Source organism: Schistocerca piceifrons, chromosome 5, assembly GCF_021461385.2.
Source record: "Schistocerca piceifrons isolate TAMUIC-IGC-003096 chromosome 5, iqSchPice1.1, whole genome shotgun sequence".
Lineage (NCBI taxonomy): Eukaryota > Metazoa > Arthropoda > Insecta > Orthoptera > Acrididae > Schistocerca > Schistocerca piceifrons.
Genome location: NC_060142.1, coordinates 318,720,732 through 318,740,151, shown reverse-complemented (window position 1 = coordinate 318,740,151; position 19,420 = coordinate 318,720,732). Strand labels below are relative to the sequence as shown.

General features: G+C 43.6%; 1 protein-coding gene across 1 annotated transcript in view; it reads right to left on the bottom strand.

Moving 5' to 3' along the window:
- Positions 1-19,420, bottom strand: part of LOC124798969 (whirlin-like) — a 569,605-nt gene that overhangs the window by 27,523 nt on the left and 522,662 nt on the right. The window contains exons 3-4 of the mRNA XM_047262505.1: positions 8,921-9,176; positions 6,552-6,751 (exon numbers count right to left, since the gene is read on the bottom strand). Of these exons, the coding sequence (XP_047118461.1) occupies positions 6,552-6,751; positions 8,921-9,176 (456 nt within the window). The remainder of the gene's footprint in view (positions 1-6,551; positions 6,752-8,920; positions 9,177-19,420) is intronic.

Genomic DNA, 19,420 nt, shown 5'->3' with positions numbered 1-19,420 from the left:
TGAAAGCATGCTGATGGCGGAGGTAGCAGAATTTCCACTGCTAACAAAAACGGGTCCTTCTTCCGCAAATATAAGCGTGTAACACGAAGGAAGATAAGGATTTAATGTTCCAGACCACAGGGAATCTGATACGAAATGCATAGATTTTATTGAGCAGGTGAAATCATTCTTTCCCAGACAACGACCGTGATGAATGTATTTTTCTCACATTCAAAAATGCTATTTTCGAAAGAGTACGCTCTTTATTCGTGAAGAAATGAATATCGCTTTACCTCGTCCCCTTTGAGGCTGTTATGCATTACAGCTCTTTAAGCAGGCGTTTGCATATCAGCGTGAGGGGTGTCCGTGAATGACTGCAATTTACATTTAGATCGAAAAGAAGCCTCCTCTCCGCGGCTCCCGTTACCAGAATGAACAAATTATTCACTATTTCTCGTTCAGAACGAGGTACAACAGCGGTACTGGGCTTCTCCCCCTTTGTTTAGCTGCGGGGGCGAGTAAGACAGCACTAGAGGCGGAAGGGTGGGGGTGGGGGCGGTGCGAGCCACAGGCGGCTGTCGGCGTGGGTGTTCCTACAAAGGGTCGGGTCGCGCCGGCTGGGGCGCCCGCCTGGTTATGTAACGGCGTTACCGAGGAGAGGTCCCGGGGTAGACGTAATGGGTCGGCCTGTGGCTCGCTCCGTCCTCCGGAGCGACTGTAATTACGCCTGTCACAGCTTCACCCCTGCATTACTGCGTTCGCCTAGATAAGCTAAGTGGACCAAGCATGGCAGCCCGTCTTGTCAAACTGACAAGCAGCCGGTATCTGTTGGAGCTAAGCTGGGGGAGTGAGAACGATCAAGAGGGAAAAAGGAAAACGGTCAGTATGGACGTCTTTGTCGGGGAGCATCCTCCATGAAGAAAAAAGGCAGAGTACAAAGCTTGGAACTGTTTTACTTAAGAGAAGGATTACTTTTATCGAAATGGGGAAAGCTTGCTATTACAGTAGAGAAATGACATAAAGGACATATTTACACTGCCGGAAAAAATATGCACACTTGGGAAGACGACGTCGATTTTACGAGGCGTGTTTTTTTAAGTACCGTTTTGAAATTAAAAAAAGATGTGCTAAGATATCTCAATAATTTTATTTTTGCATGAAAGCCTGTACCTTAATCGACTTTTCTACATAATTTCAGTCAATACTGAGGCACTTGTCATAACGTTGTATCAGTTTTTGAATATCCTCCTCATAGAAGTCTGCCGCCTGACTTGTTAACCGCCGGCCGAAGTGGCCGTGCGGTTAAAGACGCTGCAGTCTGGAACCGCAAGACCGCTACGGTCGCAGGTTCGAATCCTGCCTCGGGCCTGGATGTTTGTGATGTCCTTAGGTTAGTTAGGTTTAATTAGTTCTAAGTTCTAGGGGACTAATGACCTCAGCAGTTGAGTCCCATAGTGCTCAGAGCCATTTGAACCATTTGACTTGTTAACCACTGCATCACCACTGTTTTGACTTCGTCATCGTCTTGAAGACGCTGACCGCACAGGTGTTTCTTCAACTGCAGGAACAGATGGTAGTCGCTGGGCGCAAGATCGGGACTGTACGGAGGATGATCTAGAGTTTTCCATCGAAAAGATGTGATGATATCTTTGGTCTGATTCGCCACATGCGGACGGGCATTGTCTTGAAGCAAAACGATGCCCTTGCTCAACTTCCAAAGACTGTTGCTTTGATTCTGGTGTGACGTAGGCCACACATGTTTCATCGCCCGTAACAATTTGGCTTAAGAAATCATCACCGTCGTTGTGGTACCACTCAAGGAAAGTCAATGCACTGTCTAAACGTTTGGTTTTGTGCACATCCGTCAACATTTTCGGTACCCAACGTGCGCACAATTCTCGGTAATTCAAGTGCTCGGTCACTATGCCATACTAAACACTAGGAGAAACATTAAGAAAGTCATCCCGCAAGGAGGAAATCGTAAAGCGTCTGTTTTCTCTCACCTTATTGTCCACTTCCTGCACCAAACTTTTACTAACGACCGGAGGACGCCCACTTCGTTGTTCATCATGCACATTTGTGCGGCCATCTTTAATTGCTCTCACCCACTTTCTTACCATTCCATCACTCAAAATGTTTTCTCCGTAAACTGCACAGATCTCACGATGAATATCGATCGCTTTTATGTCTTTAGCACGAAGAAATCTTATAACAGCCCGTACTTCACAGTCGGCGGGACTCACGATTATCGGAGGCATCTTAAACACTCAGTACACAACGTAAACAAGGAAGAATAAGCCGTAGAGGCTACACCACGTACTACTGCGGTCGTTTCAGCGTAGGTCGATAACTGCTACCTCGGAACCGCTTGTGCTATTGATCCGTAAATGTAAACATTTCATGTACTCCGTAAGGGCAGTTGCAACAATAAATCTTGAGCGAACTGGAAAATCTCTAAGTGATGTACTTATTTTTTTCCGGCATTGTATATACACTACGAGCTTACTTTCTGATGTGTCAAACATAGCTGCCATAACACCAACTTAAATACACAAACGTAGGTATTTATGTTATAAATTTGTTTTCGCATATGTGCCGCCTTAGGTGAAAACAATGTCTTTTTCTAAAACTTCCTGGCAGATTAAAACTGTGTGCCGGACCGAGGCTCGAACTCAGGACCTTTGCCTTTCGCGGGCAAGTGCTCTACCATCTGAGCTACCCAAGCACGACTCACGCCCCGTCCTCACAGCTTTACTTCTGCCAGTGCCTCGTCTCCTATCTTCCAGACTTTACAGAAGCTCTCCTGCGAACCTTGCAGAACTAGCAATCCTGAAAGAAAAGATATTGCGGAGACATGGCTTAGTCACAGCCCGGGGGATGTTTCCAGAATGAGATTCATTCTTCAATGTCTTTTTCTTCTTTTCTACCCAGACATGCTTTGCTGAAGTTAAAGCATCGTAAGTGTCTTTTCATTATTTTATTTAATACATGCCGTGATTTTTGTGGCTTTCTATATTTTGCGTTATAGTAGTTTGTTGTGTTTTTTATGTTTCCCCATTACGCTTAGTGTGAAAACTTTTAAACGTGCACTAGGTCATTGGTTAAAAGGTATAAAAAAAGCACCCTGCGTAATTTTTTAAACGGTTTCCTAAGAATCTATGAGCGATTTCCTTTTCGCAGAACGACATTTTTCCGGTTCTAGAAGATCCTCTTTCAATTTTCTCTCTTCCTTTCTGTTTTTCTTCTCCTTATTGCTCTGTTTCTACTCGACAACGTTCTCACCGGTGGTGAGGAGATGACTTCGCAATTTTGTGTCCACTTCCTCCTGCCAAGCGACAACACTTCTCGGCGAGTGCACGTCAGATATGGGCGTGCTTTTGCACATCTGTGGCACTGAATTCCAGCACTCCCGTACGAGTCACTGGCCGGGTTTCCGTCGCTGCCCCACTGTCTCCAGTCGTGTTAGTGAGCTCGATGATATGAACTGTAGTTTCGTCTGTTGTTACACAAGGAGGAAAATCCTCCGTCGAACACACATCAGGAGTGTATGGGCGCATTCCTATTACGTAAAATGCTTTTTATCTGTTTCTGTCCTGCAGTGGGAGTTTCCAAATAAACCGTCGCAATGCGGAGTACCCAAGCCTGAAAGTTCACAAGCTGACAAAATGTAACGTTAGATCTCATCACATTACAGACATACAGCTCAGCTGCTACCGCGTGGACAACGGCGCAACACCATGTGCACATCATAGCATATGCAATCATTGTTTGATCCTCACAAAAACGGTTTCTTATTTGAATACCATGAGAAAATTGAAGATGCAACAGCAAACGGCTGATGGTTATATCGGTTAGTTACAGGATCAACAGGTCAACTGGACGACTTTTTTTAACGAGATGATGTGAACAAGTTTACAGAATATGTATACGTGATTAGTTTCAGTGGATGACCACATGCTGGCCACTTGCAAGTTCCTAAATAGTACAATGACCTAAATTCAACACAAAAGAACATATTTTTCAGTCCTAATCATGCAGCTACACTTAAAATCACAGGATTTTTAAAATAAGCTTCCAGTTTTGGAGTAACTACTCGTCTATGGAACAGGACGATTTCAGAAGATTTTATTTTAGATTAATTTCACACTTGCTTTAGTACCCATAACATAGTTTATATTATCGGTATTGAGAAAACGATGGAAAACTTTCATTAGTGCATTCAGAGCTCCTTTCAGACCCACTAATAGCTTTAAAAATGAGCAATAAAGATATTTTTTCCTTCTAATGTCGTATATGTGGACGAAGGCATTCTTTTCAAATCGTAATACATTATTTATAACGAATTTCATCAGCGAAACTACGTTTTGCAAGACGCAGTTAAATATGTAACTCCTTGAAGAGCAATCTAGAAGATGACTACGATCAAACACCATAGATTTTTCTTAATGCTCACTTTTCTGGATCAATACTTCCTTTCTAAGTGGTGAGATACTTCAGAAAAGAATTCCATTTTGAAGTGGAAATATGCAGAATATGTCAAGAGATTATCCGCTTGCGTATCTGTGATCACTGATACACGTTTGTACAGTGGCGGTCGACTCTATGGTAAGCTAGTTCGAACCATGGTGGTGGGAAAATTTTTGCTCTCGGTATTTAGACGGCAAGAGGAGAAGGGGTGCGAAGCATGAAGTTGCTGATCATCATTCTGCGCGCCAGTGTCCTACTTTAAATTCCAAACCTCTGCGCATTATCTCACGAAGTTAGGCCATCCAACACTGATAATGGTGACCTGTGCTATTCGAGGGGAGTAGCTATGTGACAGTCCCGGGTTTCAACCTGTCCCTCCTCTTCATCCAAACAAAAAAAACTTCATAAAGCAATCATCACAGTAGTCCATGCAATACAGATACACATCTGACACTTACTAACAGGTCAGAAGAAGAAAACGGCAAACCAGCTCAACTAGAACCTGCCTAGAACAGCCAATCAGGCCGTTGCGCGCTCAAATTCAAGCGACCGCCAGAAACCGTTAGTGTCAAAAACGTTCTCATAGCGTAGATGGTAGCTCCCGCAACAGGTTAGTTTCTGGCCCGGGTTCGATCCTTACTGCTGGCACTTGTCCAATTTTTGCATCGCTCCCCAGTTCGGTTTCGGGAAACAAAACTAAGAACATATTTGGCGACACCGTCTCCGACGGGCCACTAGAATTTGCACGCACAACGGTGTGCTTGTAACTTCAATGCTAATTAAATCGAAAACGGCGCAACATACCAAATTTTTGTTTCCACAATTATTTCTCAGCACGACCTTCCTTGCAACACACATCCTTTTCTGACTGTTTCCGACCATTTTATATATATTATCTGTATGTATAATTTTAAGACTAAGTCGTTTGTTTCCAGGTCAGGAAGAGAGAAAGTAGCTTTATTTAATTGTTCTTCCAGTTCAAGTTCTCATCAATATGGGTGCACATAAATTTGGAATATTCTACTCTGTTTACTGACACCTGTTCCTGTGCTGTCTAAGTCGTCGGTGTAACTCCATTTGTTGCACAGAACTGATTGTAGTGTGATTTCGCAAAGTTAGGGAGAGTTCATTTTCAGTGAACTAGTAAGTTGGTCTTTCAAAAACAACATTAACAATTTCTTCTGCGGCTTTCTCTCTAAACCACTAGTATCGTTTGCGAAAGTACCAATATTACTTGACGAATGTTACGCTGAAGCTCATTCACACAATAAAGAACAGCTGTGGACCCAAAATTGAACCCTGTGGGACTCACTTCATTTCATGATATATCCATGGTCAGTGCGCACTGGTACAACAGCTAGCGTATGTCAGTTTCACACCATATGCAGCAAACACAGACAGACTTCAATGTGTGTACTCTTAGAATATGGTTCCAGTGACGGTACTTCCTTTTTGTAGTTGGGTTGTAACTATAGCAATAACGAAATAATGACTGACCCAATTACAGTAAATATGTCCGGGAGGTTCTAGGCGCTATAGTCTGGAACCGCGCGACCGCTACGCTCACAGGTTCGAATTCTGCCTCGGGCATGGATGTGTGAAATGTCCTTAGGTTGGTTAGGTTTAAGCAGTTCCAAGTTCTAGGGGACTTATGACCTCAGCATTTAAGTCCCTTAGTGCTCAGAGCCATTTGAACGATTCTTACTTAGAAACGGACAGAGTCTCAAGTTTAAATTTATGTCAAATACTAGGCTCTACGGTCCTTTGATGGTGTAAAAATTTAAGATTCCAAGTCAAATCAATCGAAAGATACGGCTATTTTGGTCACATTTTTTGACACTCTCAAATTCACTCATCAGAACCTAGAGATGAGCTTTATAAACACATATTTAGTCTGTGCGGAAGTCTCAGAGCGCGCGTCCTATTCGCACTTGTCCGCTTTTTTTTCTTTTTATTTTATCTAAAGTTCCCGTACTATACTGTTACCCTTACTGTTACCCTGATTACGCCCACGTATGAGTAACGAGCGATAGTCTAGTGGACCGAGCCTATAAGTTGTAGACGAAGCGCGCAACGCCTTGGAAGTTTAGAGCCGCGGTACTCACGAGGTGCCTGCCGTCGCGGTGCGGCGCGCCCCTGCGGATCTGCTGCTGCAGCTCGGCGACTAGTGCGCGGCGGCGCCGCTGGAGGTCGTCGTCGGGCGGCAGCGACGCCGGGCCAGAGTCCGGCGGCGGCAGCGGCGTCTCCGCGGCCTGGCGCGACACCACGCCGCCGATGGCGAACGCGCGCGGCGGGGGCGGGTGCTCTGCAAAACAACGGAGCCTCTGCGTCACCGGCCGCGTCACGTCCACGTTACACTGTGGGGGCGTCAGCAACTTCGAGGGAACTCTGGCCATCGATGCAGATGGTTGCGACGAGGAGATTTGTACCAACTTCTAGAGGGTGCGGACCGATTATCAAAAGACCCAACCAAAAACACATACAGTACGCTTCAAATATGTACAGAGATGGGAGTGGGTAACTGAAACGAATGATTTGGAGTTACGAATCAGGCTGCATCCTGTGGCAATCCGATGGAAAGGTTTGGGTTAGGCGAATGCCTGAGGAACTTTTACCAGCCATCGTGTGTAGTGTCAACAGCGAAGTTTGGATCAGGTGGTGGAGCTGTGTTTCGTGGTTGGGGTGTGGCTCTCTTATTGCACTTAAGAATACGTTAACTGCGAAAGGATATGGAAGCATTTTGCGGCACTGAGTACCGCGCACAGTAGAGTAACAGTTCGGAGACGATGACATATCAGTATCGCAATGCACCTTGTCATAAGGCAGGACATGTGAAGCTGGTTTGTGGACAATAATATTCATGAAATGACTGGATCGCCTAGAGTACCGGCCAGAGCCCAATGAAACACGTTTGGGAAGAGCTGGAACGTCTACTTCGCTCTAGACTCCTGTATCCAACGTCATTAACTTCTGTGGTTTTAGCTCTTGAAGAAAAATGGGCTGCCGTTCCCACATAGAAATCCAGACAACTCATTAAAAATTCTTCCAACAGTGTTCAAGACGTCACAAAGGCGAAGGGTGAACACACCCCACATTAATGTCCTCTAATCGGTGTATAGATCTTGTAGATCAGATGGTGAATTTGTTTGTTTCTTTTTACGCTAATTTTGGGTTCTTCATTTCGTATCGATGATTTGGCATGGACTTTTGCTGACAAGGGAACCTCCCCATCGCACCCCCCTCAGATTTAGTTATAAGTTGGCACAGTGGATAGGCCTTGAAAAACTGAACACAGATCAATCGAGAAAACAGGAAGAAGTTGTGTGGCACTATGAAAAAAATAAGCAAAATATACAAACTGAGTAGTCAATGCGCAAGACAGGCAACGTTAAGGAGAATGTGAGCCCAGAAATGCCTTGGTTCCGTGGTTAGCGTGAGCAACTGCGGAATGAGAGATGCTTGGTTCAAGTCTTTCTTCGAGTGAAAATTTTATTTTCGCATAGTTATGATCTGTCCGTTCGTTCATTGACGTCTCTGTTCACTGTAATAAGTTTAGTGTCTGTGTTTTGCGGCCGCACCGCAAAACTGTGCGATTAGCAGACGAAAGGACGTGCCTCTCCAATGGGAACCGAAAACATTTGATCGCAAGGTCATAGGTCAACCGATTCCTCCACAGGAAAACACGTCTGATATATTCTATACGACATTGGTGACGGCATGTGCGTCACATGAGAGGAATATGTTGTCTACCCACCTACCTTGTACACTTGGCGAATGGGTAAAAAGATTCTTCTACCTTGCCCGATTTCGGTTTTCTTATGGATGTGGTAATCACTCCCAAAATAGTGATGAAAACATAAGAGTTTGTCACATAAACTGCAACAAATGAATGGAACAGTTTCACAGTCGCACAGTTTTCCCTGTGCTCTGTCAAAACATATGTTTTTAACGTTTTTGCGCTGTAGTCGACTGACGTCGTGTGTTTCGATGTTTGTTTCGGTGTAGCGTCCCCATACTACGGCGCAGTTACCTCGCATCGGACAAACAGATAATAATTGTCCGAAAATAAAAAATTAAACTCGAGGGAAGGCTTGAACCAAGGACCTCTCGTTCCGCAGTTGCTCATGCTAACCACGGGACCACGGCGCTCCTGAGGTCACACTATCCTTGTTGTTGCCTATCTTGCGCATGGACTACTCAGTTTGCATATTTTGCTTATTTTTTTCATAGTTCCATACAACTTCTTCCTGTTTTCTCGATTGATCTGTGTTCAGTTTTTCAAGGCCTATCCACTGTGCCAACTTATAACTAAATCTGAGGGGGGGGGGGGGGCGATGGAGAGGTTCCCTTGTGAGTATCCATGTTTCGATGTTTGACCATCGTAGTAGAGACTGACCTGCGAAGCCGCTGTCGGTGTCCGAGGCGGCGCGCGCGGCGGCGTCGTAGGCGTCGGCGGCGAGCGACCAGCGGCGGCCGTGGGGCGGCTGCGAGGCCGGGGGCCGCTCGATGCTGTGGTAGCCGTGGTCGGCGGCGCCGGAGGCCGAGCAGGAAGAGGCGGTGCCGGTGCTGTCGCTGTCGGTGCCCGTGCTGGTGCCTCGGCCCGACGACCGCCGGCTGCAGCCGCCCAGCGTGGGCGGCAGCGACGTCGGCTCCTCCACCAGCGGCGACGGCACGTAGAACGTCGTCGACACCGACGTCGCCGGCGGCGGCGGCAGCGGCGCCGTCACGGCCTGGCGGGGCACAGGCAGTCGTGGTATTAGAACTCTGCCACCGGAGGCCGTCAGCTCAAGAAGACTCGGGATGAAAAGTGGTCCGCCTATTGCCATAATGTTTACTGCATTTCAAGTGCCGTTCTAGTGGAGGGATTGAATGGTGTGTACAACAAACGGGCAGCCGAGAATGCAGTCATGGTCCAACAGGGGGAATTTTCTTGGGCTGGGGTTGGTTGGGTTGTTTGGGGGAAGAGACCAAACAGCGAGGTCATCGGTCTCATCGGATTAGGGAAGGATGGGGAAGGCAGTCGGCCGTGCCCTTTCAAAGAAACCATCCCAGCATTTGCCTGGAGCGATTTAGGGAAATCACGGAAAACCTTTATCAGGATGGCCAGACGCGGGATTGAACCGCCGTCCTCCCGAATGCGAGTCCAGTGTGCTAGCCACTGCGCCACCTCGCTCGGTGGGAATTTTCTTCTTTTAACATTTTAGAATAGGAGGTGTGGTCAAAAAGTAACGGGAATTTTTTAATTTCGCGGGCTTTACACATCCGATTTTCAAAATTCTTTTATCTTTTACACATGCTCCTGATGTATGTTTGCTCTTTCAGTTTATTGTTGACTGTCGAAATTGCTTTTTTAACTTTGTTGGAGCGAAAGGTTTTAGGTTATATTCAGCTTCGTAAAGGTCCAAATAAAGTAGGATTTCTAGGGATTCCACAGCCTATTCCTATTATATCGAATTATTTACTCTATTATTTTTCTCCTGTTTTTAATTTAATAATTTCTTTGGGTGTTTGAGTAATTTTTCCTTACTTAACTTACATGTCTTCTTCCTCTTATCTTTTTTTATGTTGTACTACTTTAGATGTTTATACTGTTATAATTGCTGGTTGGTCTTCTAATTCAAATTATTCTTTGTTAGGTTCCCTGCGTTCTGTTGCTCAAACAATTTCTTATGACGTTAGATTGGCTTTGATTTTATTATCTTTAATTATTTTGATTGGTAGTTTTAACATCTTTGATTTTATAAATTACCACCTTTATTGCTGATTTATCATTATTTCTTTCCGTTTAGCTTTGGCTTGTTTTGCTTCTTGTTTGGCTGAAACTAATCGGACCCTTTTGATTTTGCTAATGGTGAGTCCGAATTAGTTTCAGGGTTTAATATTGAATATAGTGCGGTTGGTTTTACTTTAATGTTTTTGTCTGAATATACTAGAATTGTTTTTATGAGGATATTGTTGGCTTTAATTTTTTTAGGCAGTGACTCATCCGTTTATATTTTTATTAAGTTGCTATTATATATTTTGGGTTTATTGAGTTCGAAGTACTTTACCACGATTTCGTTATGGTAAGTTGATATACTTCGCTTGAAAGACTTTTTTACCTTCATCTTTGAATTTTTTTATTTTCTTTGTTCGTTTAAAGATTTTATTTATTTTATTTATTTAGTGAATTTTTTTGAGAAAAGTTAATAGAAGAGTTAAACTTATACGTCATCAGAAGATCAAAACAAACTGCAAAGCGATTTAGAAAAGGTATCTGAATGGTGCAAAAATTGGCAATTGACCCTAAATAACAAAAAGTCTGGGGTCATCAACACGAGTGCTAAAAGAAATCCGTTAAACTTCAATTACAAGATAAATCAGTCAAATCTAAACGCTGTAAATTCAAGTATATAGCTAAGAATTACAATTTCGAACAGCTTAAATTGGAAGGAACTCGCAGAAAATGTTGTGGGAAGGCTAACCAAAGGTTGCGTTTTATTGGCAGGACACTTAGAAAAAGTACCAGATCTACAAAAAAAGACTGCCTACACTATACTTGTCCGTCCTCTTTTAGAATACTGCTGCGGGGTTTGGGATACTTTCCAGATAGGATTGACTGATTACATCGAGGAAGTTCAGAGAAGAGCAGCACGTTTTGTATTACCGCGAAATAGGGGAGAGAGTGTCACTGAAATGACACAGGATTTGGGGTGACATCTTTAAAACAAAGGCGCTTTTCGTTGCGGTGGAATTCATCACGAATTTCGATCACCAACTTTCTCCTCCAAATGCAAAACATTTTGTTAACGCCGAACTACAAAGGGAGAAACGATCGTCGTAATAAAATAACGGAAATCAGAGCTCGCACGGAAAGATGTAGGCGTTCGTTTTTTCTGCGAGATTGGAACAATAGAGAATTATTGTGAAGGTCGTCTGATGAGCCCTCTGCCAGGCACTTAAATGTGTTTTGCAGAGTATCCATGTAGATGTAGATGTACGTGTTTTCGAGTGCTAGCCGAAATTTTGCTTTCGTAAAAGACAGACCAAAGAATTTGCATTGAATTTTGCTTGAAAAATGGAATGAAGTGCAGCACCGCATTCTCGATGTTGACTGCGGCTTTTGAAAGATCTACTGCGAGTAATACAAGAGTTTACGAGGAGTATAAACCTTTCAAAGACGGTAGATAAGACGTTGAAGACGACAACGACGACGCCTCAGCACATCACTTACTGACAACAATGAGGAATAAGTAGTACAGAAAAATGGTTCTTTAAAATCGCCAAAACAGCGCAGAAGTTGCTTATGATGTCGGCATATCCTCTCGCTCACGCCGAGCAATTTTTCGGACGTTTTAGGCATGAAACATGTAACAGCAAAGTTAATTCCGAAATTGTTGAATTTCGACCGAAAACCACGTCGCATAGACATCGCTCATGAATTACTGAATGAAGTCGACAACGATCAAGAACTTCTAGGTGACGAAACATGGTTACAGAGTTGACTTCGAAACCAAGGCTCAGTCGTCCCAATGGCATTTGCATGGGGAGCCAAGACCGACAAAAAAATTCGACAAGTTCGATCACATCTGAGACCGCCAAAAATATTTCTTAAGTTCGATCACATCAGAAGGTTCGTCTCACTGTTTTCTTCGATTACAATCCAATACGGCAGCGTGAGGTCCTGCCTTATGATTGCTCAAAAATGAATACTAACTGGAAGCCATCTGCGTGAAGCAGCGCGATGAAAACGACCAAAAACAACAACTCGTGGAAATTGTATCACGATAATGACTCCCGCTCACGCCTCAATATTTATTCGTGATTTTAGGGGAAAAAAAACTAACTGTTGAGTTGCGTCAGCCACCGTATCCGCCGGATATCGCCTCCTGCGACTTCCATTCCCGAGGCTGAAGAGAACCATGAAAGGAAGTCGTTTTGCCACCACTAATGAGATAAATACAGAATCGCTGAAGGAGCAGAACAGCATAATGAAAAGTGAATTCCACAAGCGCTTCCAAGAATGAAAAAGTGCTGGCACAGGAGTGTTATTTCTGAAGAGGATTCCTTTTGAAAGGGAGAAAGTTGTTGTTGATGAATAAATAAAGATTATTCCAGAAAAAGAAAAATTTCTGTTATTTTTTGATCACACATCGTATGTTAACAGAGGAGTGGGATACTTGTGGGCAACACTGTCACTTACGTGCAAGGGATGGAATTCCTGGCCACTGGAGGCGTATAACCGACGGCCGCTCGAGGATGCTGCAGTTACTACTACAGCGAGGTTAAAATCGTGGAGGTATAATAAGGGGCGATGACGTTCCAGTCTTACGCTGTACGTTGCTTTGACGTCACCGTCGCCAGACCGGGTGCCCCAAAATATTAGCATGCTAAAGCTTACGACTGCTTCTTGTAGTTAACCTGTGGTGTAAGTACTCAGCCACTGTTTTCAACAGTAATTTTTATAGTGATATATATATATATATCTATATATATATATATATATATATATATATATATATATATATATGTGTGTGTGTGTGTGTGTGTGTGTGTGTGTGTGTGTGTGTGTGATCTAGTAATTGGCCTCGTTTCGAATAAACGGTACGAATATATGATGTGACAAGGCTGCTTTCGTACTCAAGCGCTTTCCCGAAACTAATATTCGAACTATGTCCTCTTCCAGAAGGTACTGAAAACATATTTTGCTGATTCTTACAGCGTCCATCCAGAGAGTTGGACTCAAGGAAAATCTAGAGTCAAGTAACAGAAATAAAACCACTACAGTGAAAGTAAACAGTCCAAACAAAATTCATGTAAGGCTCGTAAATGGAGCAACTAAAACCTGTGAAGGAGGAAGCGTTGCCTTTCGTAGAATACAGAAGAACTGTAGTGTCATAAAGAAGATTGCTTCAGATTACAGAACAGGATCCCTCTTTCGCCTTCATGCGAGCGAGCACTTAACCCACAGCTCCCCAGCGGGCGCCTGGCCCTACCAGGTAGGTAAATACGCGCTTCCAAGAATGAAAAAGTGCTGGCACAGGAGTGTTATTTCTGAAGAGGATTCCTTTTGAAAGTGAGAAAGTTGTCGTTGATGAATAAATAAAGATTATTCCAGAAAAAGAAAAAATTCTGTTATTTTTTGATCACACATCGTACGTTAACAGAGGAGTGGGATACTTGTGGGCAACGCTGTCACTTACGTGCAAGGGATGGAATTCCTGGCCACTGAAGGCGTATAACCGACGGCCGCTCGAGGATGCTGCAGTTACTACTACAGCGAGGCTAAAATCGTGGAGGTATAATAAGGGGCGATGACGTTCCAGTCTTATGCTGTACGTTGCTTTGAGTCACAATGGTGACTCAACGAAACTTATCGGCCCTGCGCTCTCTGTGACTTCGCTATCTATGTGCAAGTGGGCACAGACGACCGCATCGAAGGGACCGAGCACGTGGCTGTGTCATTAAGCCAGGTACTATCGGCAACTTCAGCCAAGCTATGCCAAGTTTATTCGTCTTCTCTCTCGCGCAACGCAGCCGAGTAAAGTACACGCGGATTGGCCATACGCCTGCAGTCTAGTTTCACATCCCACTGACGACGGGGTCGAACTGGACGAAGCCCAAGTTCAGATTGGCCCTTTCAAAGGAACCATCTCAGTTTTCGACTTAGGAGATTTAGAGAGATCACGGAAAACGAAATTGGATTGCCAGATGAGATTTGAACGACGTCTTCCAAAGTATGTCTCTTAGCAAGGCGCGATAGTTTTCACTTGAAGTTTCATGGTGCTCATGGAGAAAGATTGAGCCTGCGAATACGATTTCTCTGCTTTGACCTATGACACCATCAATTTGGCGGATATGCAACAGGTGTAAAATAGGAACTATAACAAGAATTACAGCTAATCTCGCCGACATCGCATTTATTGGGCCAACCAACTCATAACCAAACTGTTGCCTAATTTACATTTTGAATCAGTTAGTCATAACTACTGAGATTTTGTCTTCACATTCATTGTATAATCCAATTCACAATCGAACAGAGACTTTGGGTTGCAGTACGCATCAGTCTCCCAACACAACGTACATCCTAGAAAATAATATATAAAGAAAACAAAAACTCTCAGTATTCTGTTCTACCTCTCTCCCCGTATGTATGACGTCACTCGCCACATCATTACATCACGGTTCAATGGCGACGTCCGGTAGCGGCAGGCTCAAGCCAACCGCTCAGCATCCCGAGCAAGGTGGAAACGCCAGGGGGGCGGAGTGGGAATGGAGATAATTCCCAGAATGAATTTTCACTCTGCAACTAGAAGAGATGGGGGCTCGAACCTGGGGCCTCTGCCTTCACGAGCAAATGCTCTACCGTGTGGGCTACCCAGCCACGTCTCTCGATCAGACCTCCGCCAGGAGGAAGTACAGCTGTTAAGTCTGGTCGAGACACGTGAGTGGGAAAAGCCCACGCGGTAGAGCTTTAGCTCGCGAAGGCAAGGGCTCGAAGTCCGAGTCCCAATATGGCGCACGGTCTTAATCTGCCAGCAAGTTTCGTGATTATTATCCTCTGTGGCAACACGCTTCGACGATGATCACAGAAACTGACTCCATGCTACGGCAAATGCTTGAGTAACGGTGAAACTATACAGGAAAGTATTTTGATGGGTCTGAAATTCGTATAATGTAAAAATGACTTCCAAAGGCTCCGTTTGTGCTTACGACACGAACAAAGTATGTATCAAAACATAAACGCTACGAGGTCTGCTATTATCGTGCAACATTTCCAAAGAATATTACATCATATGTAACACCTTCAGCCTCGATAGAAATCTAAGCTCTTACGGGCACTGTTGTTGAGACAATCACTGCAGCACCATATTTTTATTCATTTCTTCTTTAATTCTCTCTTATACGCGTTACCTCTGCTAAAACAAATAATAGATTTTTTTCACTTTCTCTTTTCCACACGTCTGACAATGTCCATTTGATACGAGAGCGATCGTAAGTTAAAAACTGAGTGTGCTTCTCTGATTCTATGAAGACTATACGATGCTGACCACACGCCATGTCGTCCTTTGCCGGAAGGCGTCATTTGGATGTGGCCAGCACATCTCTGTCTTCAAGTTGGTGTCGGCTTTCCAACCTCTCGAGCCGAAACTTCCGGTCCGCGGAGCTCCTACGAGGCCGAGCGCACCCCGTTACTCTTAAGAACCTTATTGCCAGTCTAGATTGCAGTTCTACACTTTAGTTTTACATTTCTCCGGTACTTGTTTCGTCTCTGAATAACCATCATCAGGTAAGTATATAATACGTCAATTTTGGTAGGGTCCGAATAAACCCAATACACGGTATGACCAACAAGTAACGGAGAGTTTTGTTTTTCTCAAAATACCTTTATTTGTTCATGAACATCAACTTTGTCCCCTGCAAAGCAATCCCCTTCAGATAAAATACACTTGCGCCAGCGCTTTTTCCAAAATTGGAGGCACTTCTGGAACACAACGTTTCATTATGATGTCCAGCTCCTTCAGCGATTCTGCTTTTGCCTTAACTATGGTGGTAAAACGAGTCCTTTCGTGATTCTCTTCAGCCTCTGGAATAGAAAGAAGTCGCAGCGGGCCATGCCCGGGGAATACGGTGGCTGAGACGACATAAAGGTTTTCCTTTTTGCCAAAAAATCAGAACAAGCATTGAGGTGTGAGCGGGGCCGTTATCATGATAAAATTTCCAAGAGTGGTTTTCACACAGTTCTGGTAGTTTCCGACGGGTTGCTTCACGCAAACGGCACTTAACTTCCAGGTAGTATTTCTTATTGACCGTAAGACCATAAGCCAAGAACTCATGATGCGCTATCTCATTGTAATCAAAGAGAACGGTGTGAAGAACCTTCACATGTGATCGAAATTGTCGAAGTTTTTTCGGTATTGGCTCTTAAGGAGTTTCCATTGAGACGACTGGTACTTGGTTTCAATGTCATACCCTTATACACATGTTTCGTCACCTGCTGTAGCCTTATTGAAAAGTTCTGGTTCGTTGTCGACATTATTCAGCAATTCCTGAGCGGCTCTTAACGCGACATCATTTTAGTCGGAATTCCACCGTTTCATGCCCAAGACTCCCGGAAAAAAAACCGCTTTAAATGAGCCAATCATAACCAATCTCTCTGATGGTGATTCGGTGATTTTCCACATCCATTTTCTTTACTTCTTCCACACTGTCGTCAGTAATTGATGTGCTATGGCGTTCAGGGCGGCCGTTGTCTTCGTCTTCTCGACCGTCTTTGAAACATTTATACCACTCGTAAGCTCACAGCAAATTCACGAAAACCCACAGTCAACACTTCGAGGGCTGTACTGCACTTTATTCCATTTTCCAGTCAAAATTTAATGCAAATTGTTTGACTTATCTTTTCCGTAAAAATTCGTCGAACACTCGAAAACTCGTATAACGGCTTCGACTGTCAACAATAAACTAAATATTCAAAACACCTGAAAATATAAATAAACATCAGGAACAAGTGTACTAACAATATGAAAAAAAATGAAAATCGGGCGTATAAAGCACCGAAATTAAAAAAATTCCCATTACTTTTTTAATCACACATCGTATGTTTTGCAAGTACTACTTAAAAATTGGTCATATGCCGATGGTATCATACTGAAGTGTTATGTAATCAGTCTAATACTGATCTAATGGCTATCATTCACAGTCGAAACTGTGCGATGTGGAAACATAAAAGGGGGATTTTAACAGGCAATAGATGTAACGAAGAACTGTATTTTTGCTTTGCTGCGTTCAATCGAAACACTTATAAGTTCAGTTATGACTCCTCATGGTCCATCGGAATGTCTGGACGTGATCAGTTGTTGAATCTGTTATGCAATATGAAACGAAAAAGGCGCCTAGTAATTTTACTAAAACCTTCGGTTTGCTTTAATAACTTTAAAAAAGATTTACAAATTTTTGTTCACATGTTGTTGCAGTTACGAAAATCGCAAAAAGTGCAATTCGCACTGTAACGAATATTTTGTTTTGACGACGAGGAACTCACTATCCTTTAGGAAGCTGATTTTATAGGACAGGCTGAGAATTTAAATATTGTGATTAAGATCTAGCAATCCATTGGTTTTTCGACTGCTAAAGCTACGACAGATTCAATATATCGTAAAAGTACCTTGATAACTCCTGTGAAGGAATCAAAGTACCCAGAACTTTTCTCGCTGGAGATGATTTCTTGTCCGCAGCTCGTGGTCGTGCGGTAGCGTTCTCGCTTCCCGCGCCCGGGTTCCCGGGTTCGATTCCCGGCGGGGTCAGGGATTTTCTCTGCCTCGTGATGACTGGGTGTTGTGTGCTGTCCTTAGGTTAGTTAGGTTTGAGTAGTTCTAAGTTCGAGGGGACTGATGACCACAGATGTTAAGTCCCATAGTGCTCAGAGCCATTTGAACCATTTTTTTTAAATGATTTCTTAGGATTGACGTTTTTCGTATCAATGTTTAAAGAATTAATACGCCCTAAGTCACCTGAACGACAGAACACTGAGAATGAACAACGTAACACTAACAACCACTGTGTAATGAACACAGGCATAGACAGCAGTTAAAGCAGCTCATAGCTACCTAAATGTGATATCACAGTGTACCTTATATTACCAATTGCGGTAAAGAACCCTGTCGAGACGTGTGAAACAATATAGGATAATTCAAATTAATATAGTGATTTCAGATGGTAATAATTATATCATGCATAGCGATATATAGTTAAGAATTACAGACAAGGTAGAGGAAAGTTCAAGATTTCGGTCATTTCGCAAGTGCCGTGAATCGAAAGCAGTCCGAGATTCGAAAATTTTAAAATCAACAGTTTGTAAACCGTTGGAACACTCGTACTTGACATAACGACGCTGCCTTCTGCTCTTGTCCGCTTCTCATCCATGGATTTCTTTTAATTTGGTTACGTGAAAGATCCAGCTTTGTGATTCCTTTACCGAAAACAATTCCACAACTCAAAAAGCGTATTTCTGATGCGTTCGCTTCCATATGACATCGCACATGATTGCGAATACATTACGTGAATTGGATTAACGCTTAGATGTTGCGTGTGTGACCTAGGGGTGTGAGTCGTGGAACACCTCTGAAGTACGTAAAACGAACATGCTTATCTTATGGATGTATTGCTATGCATTAAGTAGTTATAGCCGTTCGCAACTGCTATTTTCATTTTGAACTGCCCTGTAAAATAAAATGAAGGCAAACCATCATGGTTGAGACTTTACTGCGAGATGACTATGACGTCGGTGAATACTTTTAAAACCGGACGTAATAATCGCAAGGATAACATCAACTTTTTTCGAATCCATTAACTTAAAACCGATGTGAAATAACGGTTAGAAGTTCCGAACATTCCATGTCAAAAGCCAGAAGCCGCTGGCACCGTGGCCGTTCTATTGCATGAGATTCCATTCCGGTAATATTCGACTATGGATGGTTCGAGTTATGGACGCCAGATGTTGGCAAATTCCTTTCCGATAACACTCTGGAACGCACGACATGGAACAGGAGTTGCACGAGACTTAATGCTCCGGCAGAATTTCTGGTATGTGGCGTAATAGATAAGCGCGTGGAAGCTTATGAGGTGCTATGCTGAATGTCTACGTACCTCCCGCGCGCATCTCACCCCCCCCCCCCCCCCCACATACACACACACACACACACACACACACACACACACACAGAGAGAGAGAGAGAGAGAGAGAGAGAGAGAGAGAGAGAGAGCACGCGGAGAAGGGGCTGGCCATGTGTGCTTTTCTCAGTACCAGTGTTCACGTTCAGTTGGTTCTTTAACTTGTGTTCAGTGGAGGAGATTATCAGAGAGGCTCTAAATTAAGTACAGGACCATCATTTCGTGTGTAGAATAGTCGCCTGACTACTTCATCATTACTCTTCTGCAAGCGCTTCATATAATCGCACACGTATTAGTCGCGTTTTGAATTTCAATTTCGTTT